This window comes from Protopterus annectens, chromosome 14.part0 (genome assembly GCF_019279795.1).
Source record: "Protopterus annectens isolate FY-2018-M chromosome 14.part0, PAN1.0, whole genome shotgun sequence".
NCBI classification, from domain to species: Eukaryota; Metazoa; Chordata; order Ceratodontiformes; family Protopteridae; genus Protopterus; species Protopterus annectens.
Window position 1 is genome coordinate 668,348,933 of NC_056748.1, and position 26,622 is coordinate 668,375,554.

The 26,622-nt window shown below is 39.0% G+C and overlaps 1 protein-coding gene across 2 annotated transcripts in view; it reads right to left on the minus strand.

Annotated features, from left to right (window-relative positions):
- Positions 1-26,622, minus strand: part of A1CF (APOBEC1 complementation factor) — a 605,281-nt gene that overhangs the window by 70,554 nt on the left and 508,105 nt on the right. The window contains exon 9 of one of the 2 annotated variants that reach the window (XM_044056418.1): positions 9,123-9,316. In XM_044056418.1, coding sequence (XP_043912353.1) covers positions 9,123-9,316 — 194 coding nt within the window. Of the gene's footprint in view, positions 1-9,122; positions 9,341-26,622 lie in introns of both variants that reach the window. The other variant, XM_044056417.1, reaches the window with a different exon arrangement.

Here is a 26,622-nt window from a genome sequence, read left to right on the forward strand (position 1 = left end):
TGTGTGTGTATTTATTATCTTTTTCCCTGTATGGGTGCCCTTCACTGGTGTTAGTGGTGGGGATTGAGGCTCCTTGATTACTGGGCCAGTGCACGGGAGTCACAATAATAAACACCTTCCAGGGGAAACCCCTTTACTTCAAACATATTATGTAAGAAGGTGACACTAACTGGAAATAGTTCAAAATGGTTAACCTCAAAACATGTCAGACTGAATAAAATAGAACACTACCCTGAAAACACTTGTACAATACAGAAAAGTTGTACTCTATAATTGATTCCATTATGCACTCCCTAGCAAAACTCTTTCCCAGCAGAACCTCTTAGAATTACTACATACATTTTGTCACCATTTCTACACCCTATTTCTTTCATTCCCCTCATTAAGGTACCAGTATCCACATCTTTATCATCTCTAACCCACCTTTGATTCTTAATCGCTTTAACAACCTACTTCATTTGAAGTAACCACTAGTATTGCCTATAAAATGTTGAAAAGCTTAAAACCTTGTCAAGTATCTCTAATAATCTGCCTAACAACGTTCTCAAGCTTGTCACTGCAGCCTTGGCTTACCCTGCATCAGTGTTGATAAATAGGTCAAATTAAAGAGGGAAAATTCCTAAATGCTCAGACATATGCTATACTAATGCCACTTCACAAAGATGACCCCTCTGCTGAATTAAGATAATATAGACCTATTGCAGTCTTTCCTCCATTCTCTATAATATATTCCAGAACACACTGCATTATCTGCTACTGAGACACATAAATAACAGCCTTTTCTCTTACTTGCAGCACAGGTACCAACTAAGCAACATCATGAAACTGCTCTTTTCATAACAAAAACAGCATTATTATTATTATTATTATTATTATTATTATTATTATTAGACATTTTGAAATAGCACATACACTGAATGAATATTTTACTGAACTGTCTGCATGATATTATACTAATAATAATCACTGTTACTGACTGTGCCTGCTTCATGTCTTAAAATAACAAAGGTAGATGTTTGTAAAGCAGTGAGTGAGGTTAAAAAAATCAGAATCAGTGGGACCATTTAACTTTTCTGTTAATTTTGTATATATGATCTTTATCAGTGTAACTTAGCCATTAACATGTTTGTTTAATAAAGTGTTCCAACTTTGAGTAGTAGCCAAGGACTGGAAATGATCATTCATTTTGTATAAGGGAGGTAACAAAAATGAAAAATCTAGCAATAAACCAGTAAAATCTCACTAATATCATAGGAAAATGTTCTGAAAAAATGTTTATTACTTAATTGGAGGTGGATGGTAATTATGGGCTCTCAGTGGCTCTTACATAGAATGAATTTATAAAAGGAAAAGATTCTCTACAGTTTGTCAAAGAAAGTTCTGTGAGATCTTTCTGTGAGAAGGTCTCTCTTTTATTAGATCAAGGGAAAGAATGTCCAGTGATCTATCTTGATGTCACTAAGGCATTTCATTTCTTATTCTATGAACAGAATATATTACATCTTTTCAGTGTAGGTGTAAATCCATACCTTACTATTGGATTGGAAACTAGATAACAACAGAGAACAAAGTCTTGTAGTTCAGGGGATGACATCATCATGGACATTTATTAGCACAGGAGTCCCTCAGGGTCCCTGTATTGGAACCAGTTCTTTTAACATGGTGTTCTCAACCCTATCAATGGCTCAAAATGAATGGATAACTAAATACATTGATGACTATAACATATGGGTAAAGATAAAACACTCAAAAGAAATTGAAGACTTAAATAAGTAGTTAATTAGCTTGCAGAATTGGGCCAGTGGTGCAGATTAAAGTTCAGTACTACCAAAAGTAAGGTTAGAGTCATGTATCAAGAGACCCAATTATTCCCAAAACCTTATATATTGCAACAGTAAGACCTTTTACTAAGTATTACTCTCTCTCTAAGGGAAAGAGAAAAACATTAGACAAAGATGATACAGGAAGAAAATCAATGTGATCAAAGATCTTACTTATACTTAAGAGACTAAAGTATCTTGTACAGTATTTGATATACATATGTGAGAAGTAAGTTATGATTACATTATAAGACAGAGAACAATTCTGATTTTAAATGCAGAACTAAACCATAAATTGAGTTTTTAGTGTCCAGATATAATAGACAGAGGACAATGTTTTAAAATATATAGGAATAAAACTACTAAAAGCTATTCTTGTATAAATCAAATGATTTCAAAAACAACAAACAAAATACAAGTTGAAATAGAGAAGACAGCTTTATTAATTCCACTAAATGACAAACTGAATAATCAGATGGGAACCAAGCATATGCCAATACTGAGTGAGTCTGCATTATGAAAGGTTGCAGCATGAAGTTAACTATGGACAATCTATTAATTATCTCACAATAACTCAGTGGTGACTATTAGAGCTGCATAATTTTTGGTGATGTACCGAAATCATTTAACATAGTTCATCACATTCTACTCTCCAGACTATCCAAGCAGCACCCTGCCGCAAATACCCTCAAATGGATTAGCAGCATCCTTGCCCATCCTTTCTATTTTGCCAAATGGTCTAATCCAATATGTCCTCTTCAGGTTGCACAACCTGGGGATCCCAATGGCTCTGTCCTTGGACCCCCCTGTCATTTACCATATTAGTAAATGACACGTACACTGTGTATCATCCTGATAACATTATTCAGTATGTTTGATATATCTCTGTACTCCATATCTATCACTCAGATCAAACTGTTTCTCCCAAGCACATTTAGCTCAACCGTCAAAAAATGATCAAATAATCTGTACTAAAATTGAACAACAAGAAAATCAAATTTCTACTGTCCTACTCTTATTTAATTTTAGTTTACTTTATTTTATTTTGCATTTCTTTACTGGGATGGCCTATCTGGGCATGAAGCTGTCTTTCTATGGATAAAAGCTCCACAAATATACAAGGACTACAAAATTATAAAACATAAAATACTCAAAACAAAAATGGAAAAATACAAAAAAAAATAAAAAAGTAAAGACCAGTAGATAAGATATACAGAGAAAATAATTATTCAATGTCAGAAATTACAATAATAAAAGTTTATATTGGTCATGTTCAAGTCTCAATCAATGAAATTAGGAGGTTCAGCAGTTTGAAGTAAAATGCTTGGAAGAAAGCCAGTGTGGTGTGTGCTACATAGCAAGTGTTTAATAGACAGGTATGTTTATCCTGATGAAGAACAGGAGCGTATGCAGGTATCCAACAGGTATACCCTGACTGCTAACTAGTCTGAGAGAAAGGGGAATGGTATTTCATATTTTGGAGACAAAGGAAGAATAGAGAAAATCACCTGCATAATTGCTGAATTGAGTTATTTGTAATAGCAGTTTTATGGCAGAGTGAAGAGTTCTGCTAGGGGAATAGTGTTGAAGAATATGAGTTAGACTGGAGTATGTTTCAGGTTTGTATATGAGGTATGAGTGGAGACTAGCTGTGTTAAGGTTAGGAAGTGAGATGGCTTATCAGTGGAGTTGTTTACACAGTGGTGAGCTTTGTAAAGCAGGTCAGCTGCACATTTAGTTACAACACTGTTCATTTAACTTACATTGGGATGCTTGTGCATTCATTAGTAAGAGAGCAGTAAAGACAAGTTATGGGAGTAAGAAGGTTAATGCAATGCATTTTCTAGAATTACCTACTAGTTAAGGTTTAACCCTGCAGAAGGAGACAATTTATTGCTGGGGCCATGTCCCCATCAAACATCACAGACTTCTAATTATATATCTGAATAACATGTAGTTTTAATTCATGACCAAGTTCTAACCCTTCACTGAGATCTGATTATTACATCATCACATTAATTAGCAATTTCAATTGCAAATTCAGATCGTTCTGCCATACCAAACACTGCCTCAGTGCTGCATCTAGACCTGCATCCAGACTGGTAACTTCCTCAGGTTTTCCTTTATCTACTGTTTTGTATTTGTCATCCCTTTTCACCAATCCAAGGTCATCAATAACTGACAAACTTAAAACAACCTATTACCAAGCCTCATGTTTTGTCTTTGAGCTTTTAACTAATACCTACAACTGTTTCTCTCTAGTAACTGATAGATAAAGACAGCCTAAAATATAGAACCATGTGACTTACCAAAACTGTATGTTACCACCTAGAATGTCATATAAAAGGTGTTATACCTCACAAGACCATAGTTTATTAAGTAAATTATTTACCAAGCTTTTGGATTCTCATCACTGATATGGACACCTGCATTTCTTCATTACAGCTTCCAAAGCTTGGAGAATCTTTCTTCTTCTTCTTCCCACCAAGACTATCAATATTATTAAGGACTAATACTAAGAGACCACTTCATGCTAAACTGGCACTGTATTGATAGTGCTGTGGTTGTAATATTTTCTGAGGGTTACCGCCATTATCTGCCAACCATGAGAACTTATCTCAGCCATTCAGAACATTTGATCTCCTACTCCAGGGTGAGAGCTGATACAGAGCTGTCATTGCTTAATGGTGGTTGTGTTTTTGCATTTTTCAGCCCTAACTCCACTGCACATGTGCAGTAAAATATCCAGGCTTCTAAAATTGCCATCAACAATAACATGTCAGCCCTGACAACCTAAAGCCAGGACTCCCATGAAGTCTATTATCTGCAACAGGGATTCAATGATAGGAATATGTGTCTTGGGCATGCGTTCCTATAGTACCCTAAAGAAGATGTAACTTAGTAAAGCTGTATCACTCTCTTCTCCCACACCAGGTCTATCAGATGTCCATGTAGCTAACCAAACTCAGATTGCCTGGGCCTCAGTCAAGACTTTAGGCCTCTATGCAAACACAGCTGGCAATTCTGTCAGTAATATTAATACTTCCTACATAACTGCATGAGAGATATTAAAACTTTACTTCAGTGCTAATTAGACCCAAGCACAATCCCCCAAAATATCTCAACGTGTTGTCCTATACACTACCCTATAACAGTTTTAACTGCTGTATGTATATATACATATATAATTACCGGGTCATTTTGTTGAATCTTCATTTGTTTGACAGAATAAACTGCAAATTTTGCTGTGTGCATGTTTGTTTTATTGTAATAGATAAGACCACAGTGCTTTCTGCTGAAATTCTAATTTCATTGGCTGGCTCCTGTGCTATCAGGAGCTGCTTCAGTTTGAAATGTGGACAGTTCCAATCCTTAAACTTCATGTTCTCCCCAAAACCTAAATCTACATCACCAGTGAAGCTATCTCTACTTAAAGGCTTTCTAAGACAGGCTTTCTACCATTCACTGATGACCTATGAACATTCAACAGGATCTCCCCACCCCACTCCATAATGAACCTTCCATCAAGGCTGCCATATATACCTCTGTCTCCTACATTCATCTGAGCTCTTGAATAAAAATATCTGTTCCACTTTTTAACATGTAGGTCTGGTAATTCAGAAACACACCTTTAGTGTGAACACTGAAAAAATAAACAATCTCTACAATAAAAAAAAAAAGAGAACGTTTTGCCTTATGCACTAAGTTAACACATGCCTATTACAAAAACAGAGGGCTCTTAAACATGTTTATAAGGATATAAGGATTTCAGGAGTCACATTCTGCAATGATAATTAGAAAGTCTTCTTTACCTGTGTCTGAAAACTCAAAAGTAATAACTAGCTCTATTCAGAATTTATCTTAAATTTCACTTTTCACTCTGAGCCTGAGGGCATAACTAATATACTCATGGAAAATGTTTCTTCAAATTTCTCATAATCCTTCATAGGTTAGTACTAGGCTAACTGCCCTTGTGAGTCATTTTAAGCCTAGCCAAGTTTTCCTTGTGAGACTCAAACCCTGCATCTTGTGTTTGTAAGGCAAACACCTTAACCATTAGGCCAGCCTCCCAACCCTCTAAAGCATCTTCCCCATTCTTGCCCAGCCACCTCATCCCCCTATATTCTTATTGAAACAGGTCTTACCAGTACTTACTAAATCAAGAATACTAGTTCTGTAGGCACTGATAGTATACCTGGTTGTCTAAATTAACACTAATCATAGCCAAATCGATCTCTTCCTCAATCTGTTCCACCACAATCTCTCCACTGGGTGCATTCCTTAAACCTGCAGAATGGCAAAGATGGCAGCGCCACTGACCTCCAAAACAACAGACTCGTTATTTTTACCAATAGTAGTTGTAAGGTTATGCAACATATTGCCAACCTCAAACACAGTGATACCAGAAACTTACAGTCCTCTCAACTTAAACCACTTTATCTTCCTCAAAGGTAGATACTGCCTACTGAATCTTGCAGTTATTTTTGAAAATGTCACAGAGGCCCTAGACCATACCTCTTAACCTCTTTAGAGCAAGAAATCTGGACAAAGCCATAAATAAAAATGGGACAAAAGGCCAAAAATAGACAATTTTTAAATATTGCTCTTACAAACATCGAAAGTTGATAGAATAACAGGTTTTGCATTAACATGAATTTTTCTAAAGGATATGAAGTCTGAAACTCAAACATCTGTCATTATTTTCTTACTTCAATTGTTATTGATTTGCCACTAATTTGTTAGAAAAACCACACTTTTATGAAAATCGGATCAAAAATATGACCCAAAAAGCTAGACATTCTGCATAAATCTGTACAGTTCAGAGGTATATCCTAGATACTGCTCAGTTTATCCATGCTTCCTACTTGTATCATGGTAAGGTTTTTGGCAGTATTCTATGGTACGTTATTTTTTAAAACTCACTTTCCTATATATAAACCCTTATGTTCTCCACTGGATAGCTAACTGGCTTTCTGATGGGGTTCGCTTTGTAAGGGTTGGTGTTAGATAATTTTTAAAAGACTTGTGACAAGTGGTGCCCTATAAGGGTTCTTTTCTATTCACTGTTTATTTTTCAGATGTCAAGGCTGATTGCAATGATTTATGGCTAACCAAGTTGGCTAATAGCTGCTGCAATCTTGGGGGGTTTGTCATGAAGTCTCCTGCTGACAGCTGTATTCTACAAGAAAGACTAAATCATTCCAGTACTTAATGCACCAATGATGGGCTCAAGCTTAATGTAAAAATGTAGTATAATACTTGTTGAAAAGAACACACACCAGCACTTGCCAATTAAATAATTCCCCCTGAAGACTGAAACCTTTCCTGGGCACATTCATAAACTACTTATCCTTCAACGATCACATCAGGCATAGTATGGACATCATTCTACCCTGATCATCTTATCACCAAATAAGTACCTTTCAGAGAGACAGAGGTTCTCATTTTCTTCTGCTCTTGTCAGCCTATAATAGAATGCAGTGACCCCTCCACTGGTATGTACTCAACAAACACCTAACCCAACTTTAGAAACACAGTGGTTTCTAACTAGGAAAACATCTCAGGTGTGAGCTTCTTGAGCTGCCCAGGTAGGTTAAAAGCACTCATATTCTATTCTGTCTCTTATATGTTCCTACACAGTGACCTTTATTTAGCTTTCAAGGATACAAAAATCCTTGGTCTGTTTGACCTCTTCCATCTTCATAAATCTGAAAATGCCACTATTATTCAGTCTAAGTATGTAAATCTCCATGGTAACATAAACAGAAGTGTGTCCTAAAATATTGCATACCTGTGGAACAATGTTCTGCTACACATTTAACAATATAGTTCACTATCACTTTTTAAAACTTGCCTTGATGAGCAGATAGAAACCCATAGCACCACTCCTGGGTCATGCAGCCAGGATGTTATTGACAGGGTATACTAAATGTTGAAGCTTCAATGACTAAGCCCTTACTGGTTAAAGAAACACACTTTCAACCAATGAACCTAGCACTCAGTCACTACTTGAATGGTCAAATGACTCACTATAGTATTCGACTATCTCTTTGCAATAGTTTTTTAACACCAGACAAAACCCCTTTGAAACATGAAAGCTTGAGTCTGATTTATATTTAAAAAATGTCCTCTTTCTATTTTAGTTCTTTGAGCCACAGTTTTACTTACTGTTGTATTCTGGGCTGTTTCCTGAGTTTGATTTGCCTGCCTTGAGCCTGCATTGCTTGGTAATGTACAATGCATGAACTGTAATATAAATAACTAACAAAATGGAGTATTAAGAGTGATATACAGTTTTATCTGCTTGCCTTTTGTATACATGAGAAGCACATTATCTAATAATTGTTGTTTACGAAAACAGAGTTGAAAGTAGTATATAGAAGTTTCACTGACATAAAGGAATGGACATCTTTGAAGTTGGTCACATTGATTTAGTTACTGGGCTGCATGTTGGAGCAGTCAGACTGTCAGAAAAAATGAAGCAACAAATGGCCTGATGTTTATCATGGATAGTAGGGATTGGACTTAATACTATCTTTCAACCATGACTGAGGATCAGGGAGCCAGCAGTGAGATAAATAAATAAAGAGCTTATTATTATGACCCTGCATACATTAGTGCATATATACAAGCAGCCTGGCACCCAAACTTGAAAGCACTAGCATCCAACAACCAGATCCCTGTATATGCAACCTCTGGTGCAGGAGGGAGGTGTTGGGAATTAGGGACTACAGAAGATGAAGGTGTGCTGAGGGTGCCAGAGGAAATATAATGAAAGAGGTACCAGTAAAGTAAAAAAAAAAATAATGACATGAAAATAAACAAAATGAGTGTACTTAAGTTGTTTTTAGTTTGAAAACTAATAGGTCCTTCCTAATTTTATAATACCAGAGATATTTGCATATCTTCATTAATTTTTAGACTCTTAAAACTTAAGGACAATGCAAGCAGTACTTGTGATTATGAAGATATCAGATAAAAAAACATGCAGTAGTAGCATCTTCCCTGGTTTTGCCTGTATTGTTCTTAACTATAGTTTGACATTTTCAGTGGCTAAATTCAACTAGAATTCATGCTGTTGCATATCAGCTGATGCTGAAAGTGCACTATAGAGAGCCATAACATTTTCTCTGTTAGTTATTTGTATCCTGGTAGATTTCTGTGGTAAAAAAAATGAAGTGAATTAAGCAGAATGCTTCATCAGTGTACATTTTCATTAAAACTACTTTAAATGTTTCCATTAGACTCTTGGTGATGAACAAAGGACTTGGGTTTCATAGCATGATAAGTGGTGGTTGTTACCTGGTGCGCACTTTTGATCCCTTGAGGCTTTAAAGTTACAGGATTCATTGGTGTAAGCTCCATTCCAGGCAAAATATCATATAGCTTGTCTTCTCCTTGCTTGTCAGACTTGATGTGGTATGCAGCATAGCCTCGGCCGAGGCCAGTATAAGCCAGGTAGCCACGTCCTCCTAGACCTCTAACTCCTGCTGCCCCTACAGGTATACTCATGTAAATTTCTAGGAATGTAAGAAGGTATTAAACTAATCAAATCACCTGAAATCACCCTGATTCTTGGTGTGATCTACATGTTAATCTCATTCTCATGGACCAGTTTCAAGATGGGTAGTGTTCAATCAGTGATACACAATATATTGCAGCTTTTGACTGTGCTACTAATGTAAAAGAAAAACACATAATAATAATGTGCTCTGTGAACTGCTGTTAGCAGTTTCACAACATATAGAAGCAGTAACCCTACAGCTGGTAGTGTGCAGCATGACATGCTAGCCATGTGACAGTAGTGATGAAACATGATATGCAATCCATATGACAGTAGTGATACAATATGATATGCTATCCATGTGACGGGAGTAATACAATATGACATGCTGTCAATGTGACAGCAGTAGAACACTTGTCTGGTTATTAGAAACAACGTATATTAAATAAAATAATTAAATAAAATAATACTATTTCCATTCGGTCAGCATTGATATTTTAGGAGTTGCATATTGTTATATTCTAATATGTAATGAATTATAGATAGGTGACCTTCATATAGTCTAAACACTGTTCTGTTCAGAGCTGTTTTGCAAACTGCATTTGGTTGACAAGTGTACAAGTTCACACAGTTCATGGAGTGGGGGATATGTCCTTCCCCCAATGTTGTGTGATGTTAGAGTTAGTTTTTATAATTAGCAGGGGTGTAGGGTGCACATCCCTCACATGGGGGTGCAGGGAGCCTTTTTTTTTAGATTTTTTGTTTTTAGAATTTGCATGTGCTGAGGCTGTTTTTCTGCATACGCTTTGTAGTGTGTCGATGAAAGTGTTCACTACATTATGCTGCTGACATTTTTCACATCGATATTTAGTAGGATCGACTAATTCTTGGAAACCTATCTATATGTATGTTAAACATACAATATATAGCATAGTTTGTAACCCATCTTTGCCACATGGTCCATGTAAATGAGGTTCAACTTTCTTCATTGAATACATGCATAGATTATAATGATTTTCAAAATAAAATGTAAAGTACAATGAACTTGAGTACTGAATATGACTTTCAGCATTAAAATTCAATTATAAAATGTATGCATAAAGTTAAGCTCATTATACAAAGAACATTCTAAATTAATTTGATTAAGATAAACCCACATTAAATAACTTAATATGGTCACAATATTTTGTAGCTTTGTCCATTCATTTTGACATTATAACTGGTTCCTTTTGTTGTATTATAGGACTCAGTGGAATCTAGCAATTCTTTTCATTTGACAATTACTATCTTCTAACAGTGGCATTTGAAGTATTACTCGTGATCATTGGGTGCTATGTAATTTATCAGAAAGAAACAGGATTCTAAAAATAACCAAAAACTGTACATTCTTTTTGGATTAATTCAGATACCTATGTGCTTGCAAGTTGGGTGATTAAAGTTTTCAAAGTTCTCCTTTAATGCTATAAATGTTAGCTGTGTTCAGAAAATATGAAGAATACGACCAGATTGTAATAGCACTCTTTCCCTATAGCCTTCAGAGTTATTTATCTTTAAACCTTCTAAGCAGTACAGTTAATTCATTTCTATAGACTGATGCACACACACACGTACCATTCTAACATCTGGCCAATGCCTTTTTTCTTCCAGTCTAACAAGTGTCAGTCAAAGTACACCTTAATATCTGGTAGACTATAATGTTTTCTATTCATCACCTTTGAAGAGAATCACTATAACAACAAAGCATAGTGTTTTAGTCATATTTATCTTATTGGTTTTAAATATTGACTTGAAATTGCAAGCACAGTTGCTTCTCACTTGTAGGGTACCATTGAGGTTTCACTCTGAAATGCATTGATGTAGGTAAGTGGGTGGCACCTGTAAATACCTTGCATTGTTGCATGTTCTTATCAGTTATTTTTACGGTTTAGAGTGCCATACACCTTCCAACACTGCAGAAGGGCATTATATTGCACAGTATAGTACTTTTTAAACACTGACTGTTTGTACTTACTTTCTTATCTTATCAATGCTTCTTTTTGTTGGATGTTATTTCTAATGAGAGTGACCAAATCCCTTTACAAATGTGATTACAATAATTAAGCAGTTTCCAAAATGTCATTCACTTTGCTTTTTGTTTATGCTTTAATAATAAGATTAATAATAATTCTGGAAAGTTTAATTAAGCCAGTAAATTAAGGAAGCAAAAAGCACTAGCTTCATATACAAATAAAAGAAGTTAACGAAGCCAGGTAAAGCTGAAAAAGTGAAAAACCTAAATCAATGGAGGAGTGAATGCATTAGAAGAGAGGACAACCTCCCTTTCAGATTCTGAATCAGTTTTGCGGCCAGCACTTTCTGTTTTGCTGACTTCCATATACAAAGATAGAAAATTGTTCATTTGTATGTCCAGAAAGTGTTTTACTGATTTAAATACTTAGCAAATATACATTCAAATAAAAATTGCTGCAGTAATGGTAAATAAGCTTTGTAATCCAGCTCCACCATAGGTACAATAGTAAACAAAACAAAAAGCAGAGGATTGTCATAGTCCTTCCAATAAGATTTCAAACATAAGGTTAACCTGACCCATTGAGTGAATACAGGTCATAAGAATTGAAAATGTAGCTATAAAGAATTTAAAGAACTGGCAAAGGTGAAAGAGAGAGAGAGAAAAACGCATTTTCCTATTTTTTCATCTCCTCAGATGTGAATGACTGCTGTTTGTTAACGCAGATATTCTTCCATCAGTATATTATTTCTGACAATGTACAGCATACCTTTGACTTTTCTGGGTCTCTTTCCCAGTTCATAATTGTTTTATGTCACCAATAACATCAGAGGAGGAAATTAAATTAGGCCCCTTTTAGAAATGTCTCCATCAAACAGACCTAATTTGTAAATGATACAGAATATCCTATCTCTTGGTTACTAGCTCAGTGACAACATGATTTCAACTTCAACTGCAATCTATGTATATCTTTAAAATCATGTATGAAGGCTGCCAGCCTAGCTACATAGAATTTTGTAAATAATTGTATGTCCTTGTAAATATGAACATGATCGATAGGCTTGTTTGACAAATGTAAAGAAAACTGTGTATGTTCTGAGCTTCAGGAATGTAACCACAGTGCACCATGCTGGAAGAAAGCTGATAAGTAAAGCATTTTGTGATTGTTTGATCTCAAGCTCGGAGACAGGATGTCTGGACCAGGAAATTATTTCTATTGTCTTAATATAAGAGATAATTACTAAGGTTTTACATGTAAACTGTCTTGTATTGCTGTGGTTTCCTGGCAGCTTCAAGATCAAAGAAATGTTAAAGTTTTAAGTTCTGTGAGCCTGGAAAACTAAACCAGAATGATGTAATGTGAAATATCTCAGCAGTACAGCGTGTTATCAATTTAAGACTTTCTCAGAGAGAAAGATTGAGAATTTTGGATTTTGCCTGAAGCTGACATCAGCTCACCAGCACTTGCTTTGCTCTGTATTTAAGTAGTTATTTAGAACTTAGTATTTCTCTTACTCTAGCTGTTTTCTATATTTATGTCAGACTATCCTACAATATTGTTTCAAAAGTTTCCTGTGATCTCTGAACTCTTGATTAGCACTGTGCTGAATTGATGAGATTTGTCTTATGTTTTATTACCTATTATTACATATTTTTAAACATTTCAACTGTGGCTCTTTTGTGTAGAGATAATTTAAGCTTGAGAGTATTTGCATGTATTTGGTGATACTGTCCAAGCCACTCCAATAGTCTTGCTGCTCAGTAACACTATTTGGATAACAGTAATATTACACGGTGAAATTGGTCACCCTTTGGGCTTATAGTAGCTGATATTAGTGGTTGGTGGCAGTGATTTCTACCTTATAATCTAGGCAGAAAGAGGGCAGAGCTGGAGAACCTGTGCCAGCCTTCCCCAGGAGTGTGTGTGTGTTTGTATATAAATCAAATCTTAAAGTGTGTGTGTGTGTGTGTGTGTGTGTGTGTGTGTGTGTGTGTGTGTGTGTGTGTGTGTGTGTGTGTGTGAATGTGTGTGTGTGTGTGTCAGCTACATGGGCAGGGACACAAAGCACTGGTTGGACAGAGTGGGTGCTGGAGGTTTTAGCTTGACCACTAGGCTGAGATCTGGACACTATAGCTGTGCCAATGGGGAGTCTTATTGGGGATCTGGAAAGAAAGGGAAAAACCAGATCCAGACTGACTGTGACCTCTGTATGCTCTTAAGGGAAATTGTACTTTACTGTGTGTGTACTTGTTATCCTTCCCAATGTGCACGCCCCTCACTGGTGTTAGTGGTGAGGATTGAGGCTTCTTGATTACTGTGCCAGTGCACAGACATCACCATATTAATTGTTTGGCAGTGGTGGGATATCCACATCAGATATTAATTGTTTGATAGTGGTGAGCTGGCCATATCACACATTAATTGGCTTGTAGTGGTGTGGATAGTGAACTCCTGTAGCTTGTGTACAGTGATCACTGAAGGTGTTTTTGTACTCTAAATCAGCCATGCAGTGAATATTCAGAGTTCAGATCACAATGGTTTTATTTTGTTTGTTAGCTTAGTCAGGGAGAGCAGGCAAGCATGTCAGCAGAAGAGTATGGAAAGATGACAAGCAGCAAGTTGGCTGAGATGCGCTAGGCTAAAGGACTGGTACATGGAACCTGACTAAAGCAGACCTGATTGCAGCTTTGGTCACAGCTGCAGCAGAAAATAGCAACCAAGAGGATGTTCAGACTGGTCAAGGAGATGTACAACACTCAGAGAATGGACAGCTCAACCTTTCTGCAGAGTACTTAAAAATCCACCTGGAGCTAGAAACTTGAGTTGGAGGCAAGGTGTTTGGAAACAGAAGCAGCAGAGAGACTGATACATCTACAGGCTGAGGAGAATGAGAAGCTGCTACACCTGGAAACTGAGGAGAAGGACAGGCAGAGGCAGCATGAAAAGGAGATGTTGACTCTTTGCCAGAGTCATGGAGGTAATGGAGAAGGGAGTAACCAGACCCTAGAAGCACAAAAGGTTAGTAAATGTCTTCCGCAGTTTACAGAGGGGGATAATTTTGATAGTTTCATTCATATGTTTGAGAGAGTATGTAAACAGTATGATGTTGACCAAAGGCTCTGGGTACAGTTCCTGACCCCCTTACTCCATGGTAAAACTATAACTGTATTGTCCAAGATATATGATCGTACATTATTTGATTATACTGCTGTTAAGAATTGTTTGCTAGAATTTTTTAAGCTAACACCTGAAGCTTATAGGAAAAAGTTTCATGTGTGTGACTATGTTGCTGAATAAGCACTTATTTTCATAGGTGGGTGAGTGGATGTCAGGTCACCACTTTTGAAGGGCTGGCAGATGTTTTGGTGAGGGAACAAGCCCTTAGCACTTTGTCTGAGGTCATGAGGATCTGGTTAGAAGAGTTGGGGAAGAAGGGAGACCTATACCTAGCAAGCAGGGCAGTACTGCAAAGGAAAGGGACACCTAGTGCTGCTCATGGGTCTAAAGGAACCCATGGTGGGCAGCCCAGTCTGCCCCAACAGAATCTGCCAGTAGCAGGGGAAGGCAATAGTCCAGGTACACGTCCAGGACCTAGGGTTAAAATGCTTTGAATGCAACCAGTGGGGCCATGTGGCATATAGAAGTCCACAGAGGCAAGGTGGGGAGCAAAAGGTGAGAAAGACAGTAAGTGGGAAAGACAAAAAGCCAGTAGTAATTTGTCTTGAGACAACAGGGGTACCAAACTACCTTCCTGCAGATGTCCTAATAGGGAAAGAGTTTGATAATGCAATACCATGTGCTCATGCAGTTACATGTAGTCAGGCTTGGAGACAAGCATGTGGGTCTAGTAGCCTGGGGGAGGCCCAGACAGACCGCACACTTACAGCCAGGACTTGTGAGGTGGTTACTTCCGGGAGGGAGCCACACTGTAGCAGTGAGACTGAAGATGAGCACGACTACTTGTGGGTACTGATGGTCCCTTGGACAGAGTGACTGCAAGGGCAGAGGTGAGTAGTAGTACCCAGACTGACAGTGAGGCACTGCTGTCAGAGGATGCCAGATGTCCTGTGGAAGGGGAGCTGGGAAGGGTTACTAAGAGAGAGTTGAGACAGGCTCAGCTCTCAGACCCTACATTGCAAGGCCTGAGGCAGGTAGCTAGGGAGGCACTTGATTCTCAAGGGAAGGGTGAATCTGTATAATGGGACTAAAGCTTACTGTATAGAGAGTGGACCCCTGAGGGAGGGCTAGAAGGTGAAAGAATACAGCAGTTGGTAGTGCTTAGAGCCTACATTCTGGTGCTTTTAGCCATAGCCCATGATATTCCTTTTGCAGGTCATATGGGCATAAAACATACAAAAAGACTTATTATGGAGAACTTCTATTGGCCTGGGAATTCCAGACATGTAACAAGGTACTGCAGGACATGTGAGCTGTGCCAAAAGGTAGGCAAGGCAGGAGACAAGGTGAGAGCTCCTTTGATGCCTTTGCCTGTGATTAAGGAGCCATTTCAGGGAGTAGCTATGGAAATTGTGAGGCCTTTGAGTACCCCAAGTTCCACAGGGAAACGTGTATCCTAGTGGTAATAGATTATGCTACAAGATACCCTGAGGCAGTGGTTTTGTCCTCCATTGAGGCAGAAAAAGTGGCAAATGCTTTGTTAGAGATTTTCAGCAGGGTAGGTTTCCTAAAAGACATACTGACTGACAGAGGTGTCAATTTCATGTCAGACCTGCTGGCTTGTCTGTGGAAGTAGTGTGGGGTGAAGCACCTGAAGACTACCCCTTACCATCCCCAGACTAATGGTGTTGTTGAGAGGTTAAACTCTACACTCAAGTCCATGTTATGGGCATTTGTGGACCAGTTTAAGAGGGAGTGGGACAAATATTTTCCCCTTCTGATATTTGCTTACAGAAAGGTTCCCCAGGAATCCACAGGGTTTTCACCCTTTGAGTTGCTGTATGGGCATAGGGTGAGAGAACCTCTAGATTTAATTTGTGATGAGTGGGAAGCTGAGTGTGAATCTCACAAGGAGTCTGTTGTGGCATATGTCCTAAGCCTCAGGACAAGGCTTGGGAAACTCATGGTCTTGACCCAGGAGAAGCTGGCAGAAGCCCAACAGCAGAAAACAGTCTGGTATGACAGGAATGCTCAAGCTAGAGAGCATGCTGTAGGGCTGCAGGTAATGGTTGTCATTCCTGTCAGACACAACAAGCTGCAAGCAGCCTGGGAGGGACCCTACAAGGTGGTAAGGAAGGTCAGTGATGTTAACTACATGGTAGAACTGCTAGGCAGGAGGCAGGGGCACAAATTGTACCATGTTAACATAATGAAACCTTACCATGATAGGGAGGCCCTTGTGCTGAAAATTTGCAGTGGATTGCAGGAAGACTCTGAGAGAGATTTGGTGACTGATCTCCTCAGTGAGGCCCGGACTGATATCTCAGTGGAAGGGTTAGCAATGTCCCAGCAGCTATCTCCTACCCATGTTCGAGAATTCCGAGCAGTGTTACAGGAGTTTTGGGACATGTTCACTGGGAAACCAGGGTGCACACACCTGGTGCAGCACCAGGTGGATACAGGACCCTAAAGGCTTATTAGGCAGGCCCTTTATAGGGTGTTTGAGAGAGGCAAACATATTTGGTGGGAGGTGATACAGAAAATGTTGGAACTATGGATAATTCAAGAGTCCAACAGTCCCTGAGCCTCTCCAGTGGTGCTGCTGCCAAAGAAGGATAGCAGCACCAGGTTCTGTGTGGACTACAGGAAATTAGTCACACACAGTCATATACTTACCCCATGCCTAGGACAGATGAGGCCCTAGAGCAGCTAGGTGGGGCTAAGTATCTTACCACCATTGATCTTACCAAGGGTTATTGGCAGGTGCCCTTGACTCCCAGTGCTAGAGAGAGGTCAGCCTTTGTGACTCCTTTTGGCTTGTATGAGTTCACAAGAATGTCCTTTGGGATGAAAAATGCCCCAGCAGCTTTCCAGAGGGAAGTAGATCATATCCTAACAGGAGCAGGTTGGTTTGGCCTTGCTTATCTAGATGATATTGCCATCTACAGCCAATCCTGGCAAGAGCACCTTCAGCATGTTATGGAGGTGCTGGGCAGACTACAGAGGGCAGGGTTGACCATTAAGACCAGCAAATGTCAGGTGGGTATGGCAGAGGTCTCCTACCTGGGACATAGAGTGGGGAGTGCTAAGATCAGGTCAGAACCAGCCAAAGGGGAATCCATTCAGGCATGGCCTGCACCTGTTACAAAACAGCAGGTAAGGGCATTCTTAGGGACAGCAGGGTACTACAGAAAGTTCCTCTCCAGTTATAGTACCATAGCTACTCCCCTCACAGACCTGACAAGGAAAAACAGGTCAGATAAGGTAGTGTGGACCCCAGCACGTGAGCAGGCATTCCAGAAGCTTAAAGAAGATTTGGGAGGACCGCCTGTGTTAGCCAGTCCAGGTTACAGCAAAGAATTTGTTGTGCTGGTGGATTCTTCAAACCATGGGGTGGGGGCAGTACTTAGCCAGACTTTGTCAGAGGGAGATGAGCACCCAGTGGCTAATCTGAGTTGCAGGATTCAACCCAGAGAGGAATGCTATGCATCTGTAGAAAAGGAATGTCTAGCCATAGTGTAGGCACTGCAGAAACTTCAGCCTTATCTGTATGGAAGGAAATTTACTGTAGTAACAGATCACAATCCCCTAACAGGGTTACACCGAGCCAGCCAGAAAAATGCCAAGTTGTTAAGATGGAGCATAGGGTTGCAAACATATGATATGTCAGTGCAGCACCACAGTGGGATTAGCAATGCCAACACAGATGAGCTCTCCAGACAGGGAATGGGGTAAGGTATACTCAGGTAGACCTAACTCTCTCAAGCAATATTTCTCAAGGGTCACTTGAAAAACTAGCTTGAGTTCTCTGTGGCGGGTATGTGAAGGCTGCCAGCCTAGCTAGATAGAATTTTGTAAATAATTCTATGTCCTTGTAAATATGAATATGATCCACAGGCTTGTTTGACAAACAGAAAGAAAACTGTGTATGTTCTGAGCTTCAGGACTGTAACCACAGTGCACACTGTTAGAAGAAAGCTGATAAGTCAAGCATTTTGTGACTGTTTGATCTCAAGCTAGGAGGCAGGATATCTGGGCCAGGAAATTCTTTTTATTGTCTTAATTTAAGAGATACTTAATAAGGTTTTACATGTAAAGTGTCTTGTATTGCTGTGGTTTCCTGGCAGCTGCAAGATCAAGGAAATGTTAAAATTTTAAGTTCTGTGAGCCTGGGAAACTAAACCAGAGAAGTGTAAAGAATGATATAATGTGAAATGACTCAGCAGTACTGGGTATTATCAATTTAAGACTTTCTCAGAGAGAAAGATTGAGCATTTTGGATTTTGTCTGAAGCCAACATCAGCTCACCAGCACTTGCTTTGCTCTGTATGTAAGTAGTTATTTAGAGCTTACTATTGCTCTTAGAGTTGGATAGGAATTTAGCCAGATTAGTCTAGCTGTTTTCTATATTTATGTCAGACTATCCTTCAATATTGTTTTAAAAGTTACCTGTGATCTCTGAACTCCTGATTAGCGCTGTATTGACTTGATGAGATTTGTCTTGCGTTTTTATCTATTATTAAATGTTTTTAAACCTTTCAACTGTGGCTGTTTTGTGTAGAGATAACTTAAGCTCTAGAGTACTTGCATGTATTTCCTACTACTATCACTCCTCCTCAGCTAACATGTACAAGCATACCTTACCTATGCTCACTGCATGCACTCTCCTTGCATATCTTACATCCTACCAAAACTCCATCATTCCCCCACTCAACTACTACCATTGTACTACTACTCACAACACCACTCATGTCTCAACCTCACTCAGCTCCCCTCTCACCAACTCAAGAACCATCCCTGTGCACCCCCCACATATTCTACCAACTATATTACTCAAACATAAAGCATCCCTACAACTTAACATAGTAACCCTCCCACCATACCTATTACCCACAGAGCACAATCATAAAGTTTCCCTAATAAACAAACACATTCAAAAACTGAGAAAACTAATAACCTCATGCAAATCAAAACTAGCTTTAAGTGGAGACATCCACTCCAACTCTGGCCCTACCATCTCCAATCCCAGTCCTCATAATCAGACTAGAAACCACAACTTCTCCCATATCACAGCCAAGAGAAAGCCAAGTGACTTCCTTCTACTAAGCCTAAATATTAGAAGTATATCCAACAAACTCCATGAACTTCATGCCACCATAGACTTGTACTCCCCAGATATAGTCATCCTCACAGAAACCTGGCTAAAACCTCAAAGGAGGTGGTGTAGCTATAATATTTAAACAGCATCTAAACATCCAGATCTTAAAATCATCAGCTCCACAAATAGGCAATGAAGAAATAATATATACCAACCTCAAAATAAACTAAAACAAAATCATCAACATAATTGGATGCAACTTCCCACCTGGCCAAAACATCCCTCCACTAGAAAACCTCCTCAGCTGGTCTACCCATCTCCCCCAAGAAACTATAATTTTAGGTGATTTCAATATTGACTGGCAATCCTGTTCTGGCAGCCATCCAACCCATCATGTAAACCTTCATGGCTTCCCCCAACTAGTCCAGTCACCAGCCAGGATAAATAAAAACTCCAGCAAGCACACTACCCTGGATTGAATACTAGTCAGTAAGAGCCCCAGTCATATATAACAGGCTGCTTATCAGATAGCCTCAGTGATCACTCCCCAACATTCCTACTCAAAAAATACCTATCCCAAGCTAAACCTGTCATCTACTGTCAAATATGTAAAAAACTAAACTTTAACACACTCACATTCATCTCATCCCTCAAAGAATGTAACTGGCATCCTCTAAAGTATCTCAGTCTTGATGACGCAGTTGAATTTTTTAATACTACCTTCCTGAGCATCCTTAATTACCATGCCCCCATAAGACTTTCCAGAACCAAAGCACAACCCTCCCCATGGCTACAGAAAACCACTAAGTCAGGAATGAAAAACAGGGATAAAGCCTGGGAGCACTGGCGCAAAACCAAAATCCCTTCAACTAGACAGAAATTCCTAGAACTATGCAATAGAATCAAAAAGCTAATAAAACAGGACAAATTTCAATACTACCAGTCTGCCCTAGACTCATCCCAACACAGCCCCAAACAATTCTGGTCCTCCATAAACTCCATCCTCCACCCAGGTAAAGTCAGTACCCCTATTGCTACCTCATTCAACACACACTTCACACAAACCATACTATCACTAGCTAAACAACACAACCACCCCTCCCCTCCAACCCACACCGTCAACTAGTAAGCTCCCCACTACCTTCCCTTTTTCTCCTGTACCTACCTCCAACATAAAAAAACACTTAACTAAACTTAAGCCCACCAAATTAGCAGCAGACAACCTCCCAAATGAATACCTACAAATCACAGATGATGCTCTGGCCTACCCAGTATCCATCTTGATTAACTGATCTCTCTCAGAAAGTTACGTTCCCACACTATGGAAAGTATCACATATAATTCCCCTTCACAAAGGCGGCCCCTCCATAGAACTAATCAGTTACCTCCCCATAGCTATTCTCTCTCCACTCTCAAAAATACTAGAGAGATGCATTCACTCTTCGGTCTCAGATAATCTCCTTACTAACAACCTTCTTCCCAATACTCAGCATGGTTTTCAATCAAACCATAGCACCACCACTGCCTTACTCTCCTTTACTAATACTATCCTTCAGCATAAAAACAATGGATATCTCTCCTCTGCTACTTTCCTAGACCTATCTAAAGCTTTTGACATGGTCCCACACAAACAACTCATCTCTATCTTCAATAACCTATCCTTCTCTCAATCAGTCACCAACTGGTTTCAGAGTTACCTGTCTGATCGCCGACAATCCTTTGTATGGCAGAATTACATATCTCCCTGACTACCTGTCTCTATAGGGGTTCCCCAAGGATCTATTTCACCAATAATCTAGCCTCTGCCACCAAACATGGCACACTCACACAATTCACAGATAACTCAACCCAGTCCCTACCAAAACTGCAAAAAGTCACACAGGAAGCCTTTTCCTCTGTTGAAACTTGGTTATCTGATGCCCAGTTAATACTCAACCCAAACAAAACTAAACTACTCATCTTCCAACCCACCAAACATACTCAAAACAACTCTCACATTAACATCAAAGCAAAATACAACACCACTATACACACAACAGAACACATCAAATTGCTAGGAGTGGAAATAGACAATAAACTAAAATTTGACATTCGCATAGCCATGACCATAAAAAAGTCCACAAAAAACTAGGAGCATTATACAGAAATAAGCAGCTTCTCACCAAAGCAGCAAAGATTTCAGTAGCAAATTCCCACCTTATATCCACCCTACTTTATGCCTCTCCAATATATACCAACCTAAGGCAATGCGATCTAAACAAGCTAGAGACCTGCTACAATAAAATTGCCAAATTCGCCACAGGGGCATCCTACCTTAGTCACCACTGTCTCTCACTTGCTGAACTGGGCTGGCTTGAACTCCCTCACCTCCTTCAATGGTGTCAACTCTCACTCACCCACAAACTAGTAAACCATCCACTAAATGTCCCATCCCTCCAGAATCTACTCCAACCCTATCACACCACCAGACCAGTAAGATCCAGCAACAAAAATCACTTGCAGATCACTAAAGCCAATAACTCTGCTGGTGAAGCACTATTCTCTTGCGCCATAGCCAAATTATGGAACTCCCTCCCACCCACAATTACCTCCATACCATCATGCACCTACTTCAAAAATTTACTAAAAGCACATCTAAAAACATGCTGGCTATGCCCTTGCAACTCCCACTCTAATGTCACCCACCCCATCCAACCACTACCTTTCTTTCCACCCCACTAACTACCTTGATTATAGCAAGCTCGTATGCTCATAAGCCTACTACTTATTATACAGCAGGAACTTCTTATTGTAACAATTGTTAATGTCTGTTATGTACTTTGCAGATAAAGATTCTAGTTGTCTACTGATGTACTATGTTCTTCATCTGTAACTATGTTTGTAATAAATTGCTATGTTAATCTAATTGTTAATTGCTATGTAAATCCAACGTAACTACTGTCTATATATTTTAACTGTGGAGCTTTTCTCCCTGGGCCTCATCTGAAAATGGACCTACATCCAGTCGGACACTCCCAGTCAACAAATGTAAATAAATAAATGAATAAATACATAAATAAAATGTATTTGGTGATACTGTCCAAGCCACTCCAATAGTCTTGCTGCTCAGTCACACTTACTGTTTGGATAACAGTAATATTACACAGTGAAATTGGTCACCATTTGGGAAGGGCCTTATAGTATATAAATCAAATCTTAAAGTGTGTGTGTGTGTGTGTGTGTGTGTGTGTGTGTGTGTGTGTGTGTGTGTGTGTGTGTGTGTGTGTGTGTGTGTGTATCTGCTACATGGGTAGGGACACGAAGCACTGGTTGGACAGAGAGGGTGTTGGAGGTTTTAGCTTGACCACTAGGCTGAGATCTGGACCCTATAGTTGTGCCAGTGGGGAGTCTTACTGGGGATCCGGAGAGAAAGGGAGAACCCAGCCCCAGACTGACTCTTAAGGTAAATTGTACTTTACTGTGTTTATACTTGTTATCCTTCCCAATGTGCATGCCTCTCACTGTGGCTAGTGGTGAGGATTGAGGCTCCTTGGTTACTGGGCCAGTACATGGGCATCACACTAGGCATGATTACAAGTTAAATAAACACATGAAACCAATACATAATAAGGCATGCAGAAGTGAAACCATAATAAGTGAAAACAAAGTGTAGCAGTATTGCTAAAAACATTATATGGATCAGTTTGCAGGTCAGCTCAAATAAGTAGATTGTGATGGTATTTCCAAAGTCTGTAATTATAGAAGACTACCAGGTAGCATGCTCCAGACATGTTAATCTTGAATGGATAATGCAGAGATGTCAAAAAATTCAAGTCACATCTCCCTGGCTGGATGAGCACAGCCAAGACACTGCCCGGTACCAGACTAGAAGGCAATATAGTTATAGGGGACCCAAGTCATGCAGGGCTAAATAAACCACGATCATGATCTGATCATTTGATGAACTAATAGTCACTGAAGCTCATGCAGGACCAGTATAACATATAAGTAACAGGGCTATGGAGTTTTTAACTAAATGAAAATGACTGTGTCTGCTAAGATTCATGTGATTACCTACCATCTAGTTAATGGATATATTCCAGATTCTCAACTAGATTGTTGATACCTGACTCAGGATCATGGCAGAAGGATAGGTAAAGCAGCATATCCATCACAAGAATGGCAGCACAAAACTCCTCTCTGTATGTTTCTAAGGGGCAGCATACAAACAATAAATATTAATGGGCCCAAAATGGAATCCTGTAGAACAGTGCAGGTGATTGGGTTGGAGGCAGAGGCACATGTCTCTGACACTACTTTGTGGGTACATTTAGACATATAAATGCTGGAAAACTACTCTATAGCTACTCCACTGCAAAAGCCTGGAACAACTTTCCACCGTACATCAGATCCATCACTAACTCCAGCGCCTTTAAAACTGCACTAAAGGTTACCCACCAGAAGGAATGGCTATGCCTCTGCAATGACCCAACATAATCCTATATTTCTATCTTCCAAACCTACCTTAATAGTCTCTTCCTATCTGCTATTATATCTGCCTGTCTATCTTCCTCTCAACAGTCATTCAATTAATTCCTATCTACTACAGTCTTTCACTTAAATCCTACCGACTATGATTTTCTATACTCCTCCTGCCTTAACTATTTCTCTACTCTCCTCCACACTTTGGCCTCTCTTTTTAGCTATCTTCCTATCTTATATTGTTTGCATTTTGCTTCTCTTCTGACTCATCTTCTTTCATACTATTCCTGTCAAAAAAATTTAAATTTAAAAACAATTATACTGTTTTTGATTCATGCTTTGAATTTTTTTTGTATACTTTATTTTAAAATTTTGTTCTCCTGTATCCATCTGAATTTTATATAACTGTTTTGTGAATCTTTTGTGCATCCATTTGAATTTTATGTAACTGTTTTTTGTGGAACTTTACTCCCCAGGTCTCTGCTGAAAAAGGGTCTCTACCCAGTCGGACTAACCCAGTTAACAAATGTCAAATAAATAAATATAGGACCTAAAACTGTCAAGGACCGCATTTGTGAAATACCAGTATTCTTTTGCTTTAAAAAGATCCCATGACCCACTGTATCAAAAGTTGATGAGAAACCCAGTAGCACAAGAGTAGAGTAATGCTGCTCTCTTACTATAAGGAGATTGTCAAAAATCCAGACAAGGGCCACTTCAATTCTCTCTCTCTAACAAAAGCCACACGGGAAAAGATAATACAAGTTTGGTGTTTCTGACAGTTGCACACAGACCACCTTCTCCAACACTTCATCTAAGCGGGGAAGATTGGTTATATGTCCATAAATAGCCAGGTCATCATAATTTAAACTATTTTTGTTTCAAGATAGATGTAACTAAGTCCTCGATTAGAACAGCTGGAAGACCCCATCCTGGAAAGAGGCAGCAACAGTTAGATACTTTAGTTGGTCTATCTTGCCAAAAAGTTTGGAATCAATCTGGTAGGAAAATGGTCCAAAATACAGGCTGTAGTGCAAATGAGGGATATTAGAGTGCTGAACTCAACATATGTGGCAGTGAGAATTCACACCAATTCAAAATCAGGTCCACATTCTCAAGAAGGGCCACATGGGTGAAGCATGTGCAAAACCTGACCTAACTGAGGGAAGCTTGGCAGGAGAGAACCAAGTGTCCAGATCACTTTCATCAGATGCAAGGGATTTTCAAACAGTAGAGCAGTATGGAATGCACAGACTTCCACCTACCTGAAAATAACTGCTACCCAGGTTGCCTCCTCACAGATTACAGGGAGCAAGTAAGCTGACATTTTCCAACTGATCTCTGTCCATTACAAAGACTAGTGATATTCCAGGGCAAGCTTCAAAGCCATTGCAAGGGTGTTGTAAAGTGGGCAGTTGCAAGCTGTTAAATGGTGAAATTGCCTCTGTAAATAAGATGTTGATACATCTTTGCAATGCACGCTTTTTAATCAAGTAAGCAGCAATGACTGTAGTCAAAGCTGCATAAGTGCCTTCCAACAGTGGTGGGATTACTGTTAGGGGGTACTTTTGGCACTGTAGAATAGGTGCCAGTTGCTCCTGGCAAGGCTGAAAGCAGTAACTGTAGTCATTTAATCAGCCTCAGTTTTGACTGTACTTAAATGCCGTTCTGTCATTGGCTGTGCATTACAAACTGTAGTATGGAGCTAATATTGGTCTTTGCCACAGTTTATAAAAGGTTATTGAGACAGTGGAGCAAAGATTAGGCAGTTAGGCAGATACATAACAGCTCTCTGCCAAGAGCTGAAAGACATTTTCATCTTTAGTTCTGGAGGAGATTTTTTATTATACCATGACTTTCAAAGCGGCACGCTGATTGGCCAGCTGCCATTATATCAATCGAGTTATACTATCGGAAAAGGTCCCGCCTTCCATTTTTTTTCCATTATTATAAAAACACTTTTTAAGGTTTAACAAATGGGTTTTAAGGTTTTAATATAATAATACACACATTTAAAATAAGCAATGGACATCTATTTTGTTTATTTCTTCTTATGTTAGCTATTAAACAAACATAAAAGAACTTAAAAAAAAAAAACAAACTTTTGCTTTTTGCTTGATTGCTGATGTTTTTGCTTCTGCTTGCGTAACGTAGCGCAGACGCCAGAGCACGTGACATCTGTGGCCAGAGACATCTGTGGAAGGGTAAACAGGTTATATTATGCCATTATTTAAAAAAAGTTAAATTTTTTTTCTTTAAATAATGTCATGTAATTATAGTAATATTCTCTTTGGTACCATTAAATGCTGTTTTTATTTTGTTTGGCTTTGGGGCCAAACTGGGGACCAACAGGCAACTGTAACCAGCATTACCCAGGCCCAGGTTAGTATTATAATATTTTAATATAACAGAGATGAGGTGTAACAAGAAGAAAATGTCCTGATCTCAGGGAAAGTAAAACATCTTCAGTTATCCTTGTATACTCTGCCTAAGCATAATTACAAACAACTGGTGTTAAGTATTTACTTCTGTAAAAGAAGCACAGAATCTGCAATTGAGAAAAAAATTCTGGATTCTCTCAGCTTCCTGTACAAACAAGTTTCCTAACATCTC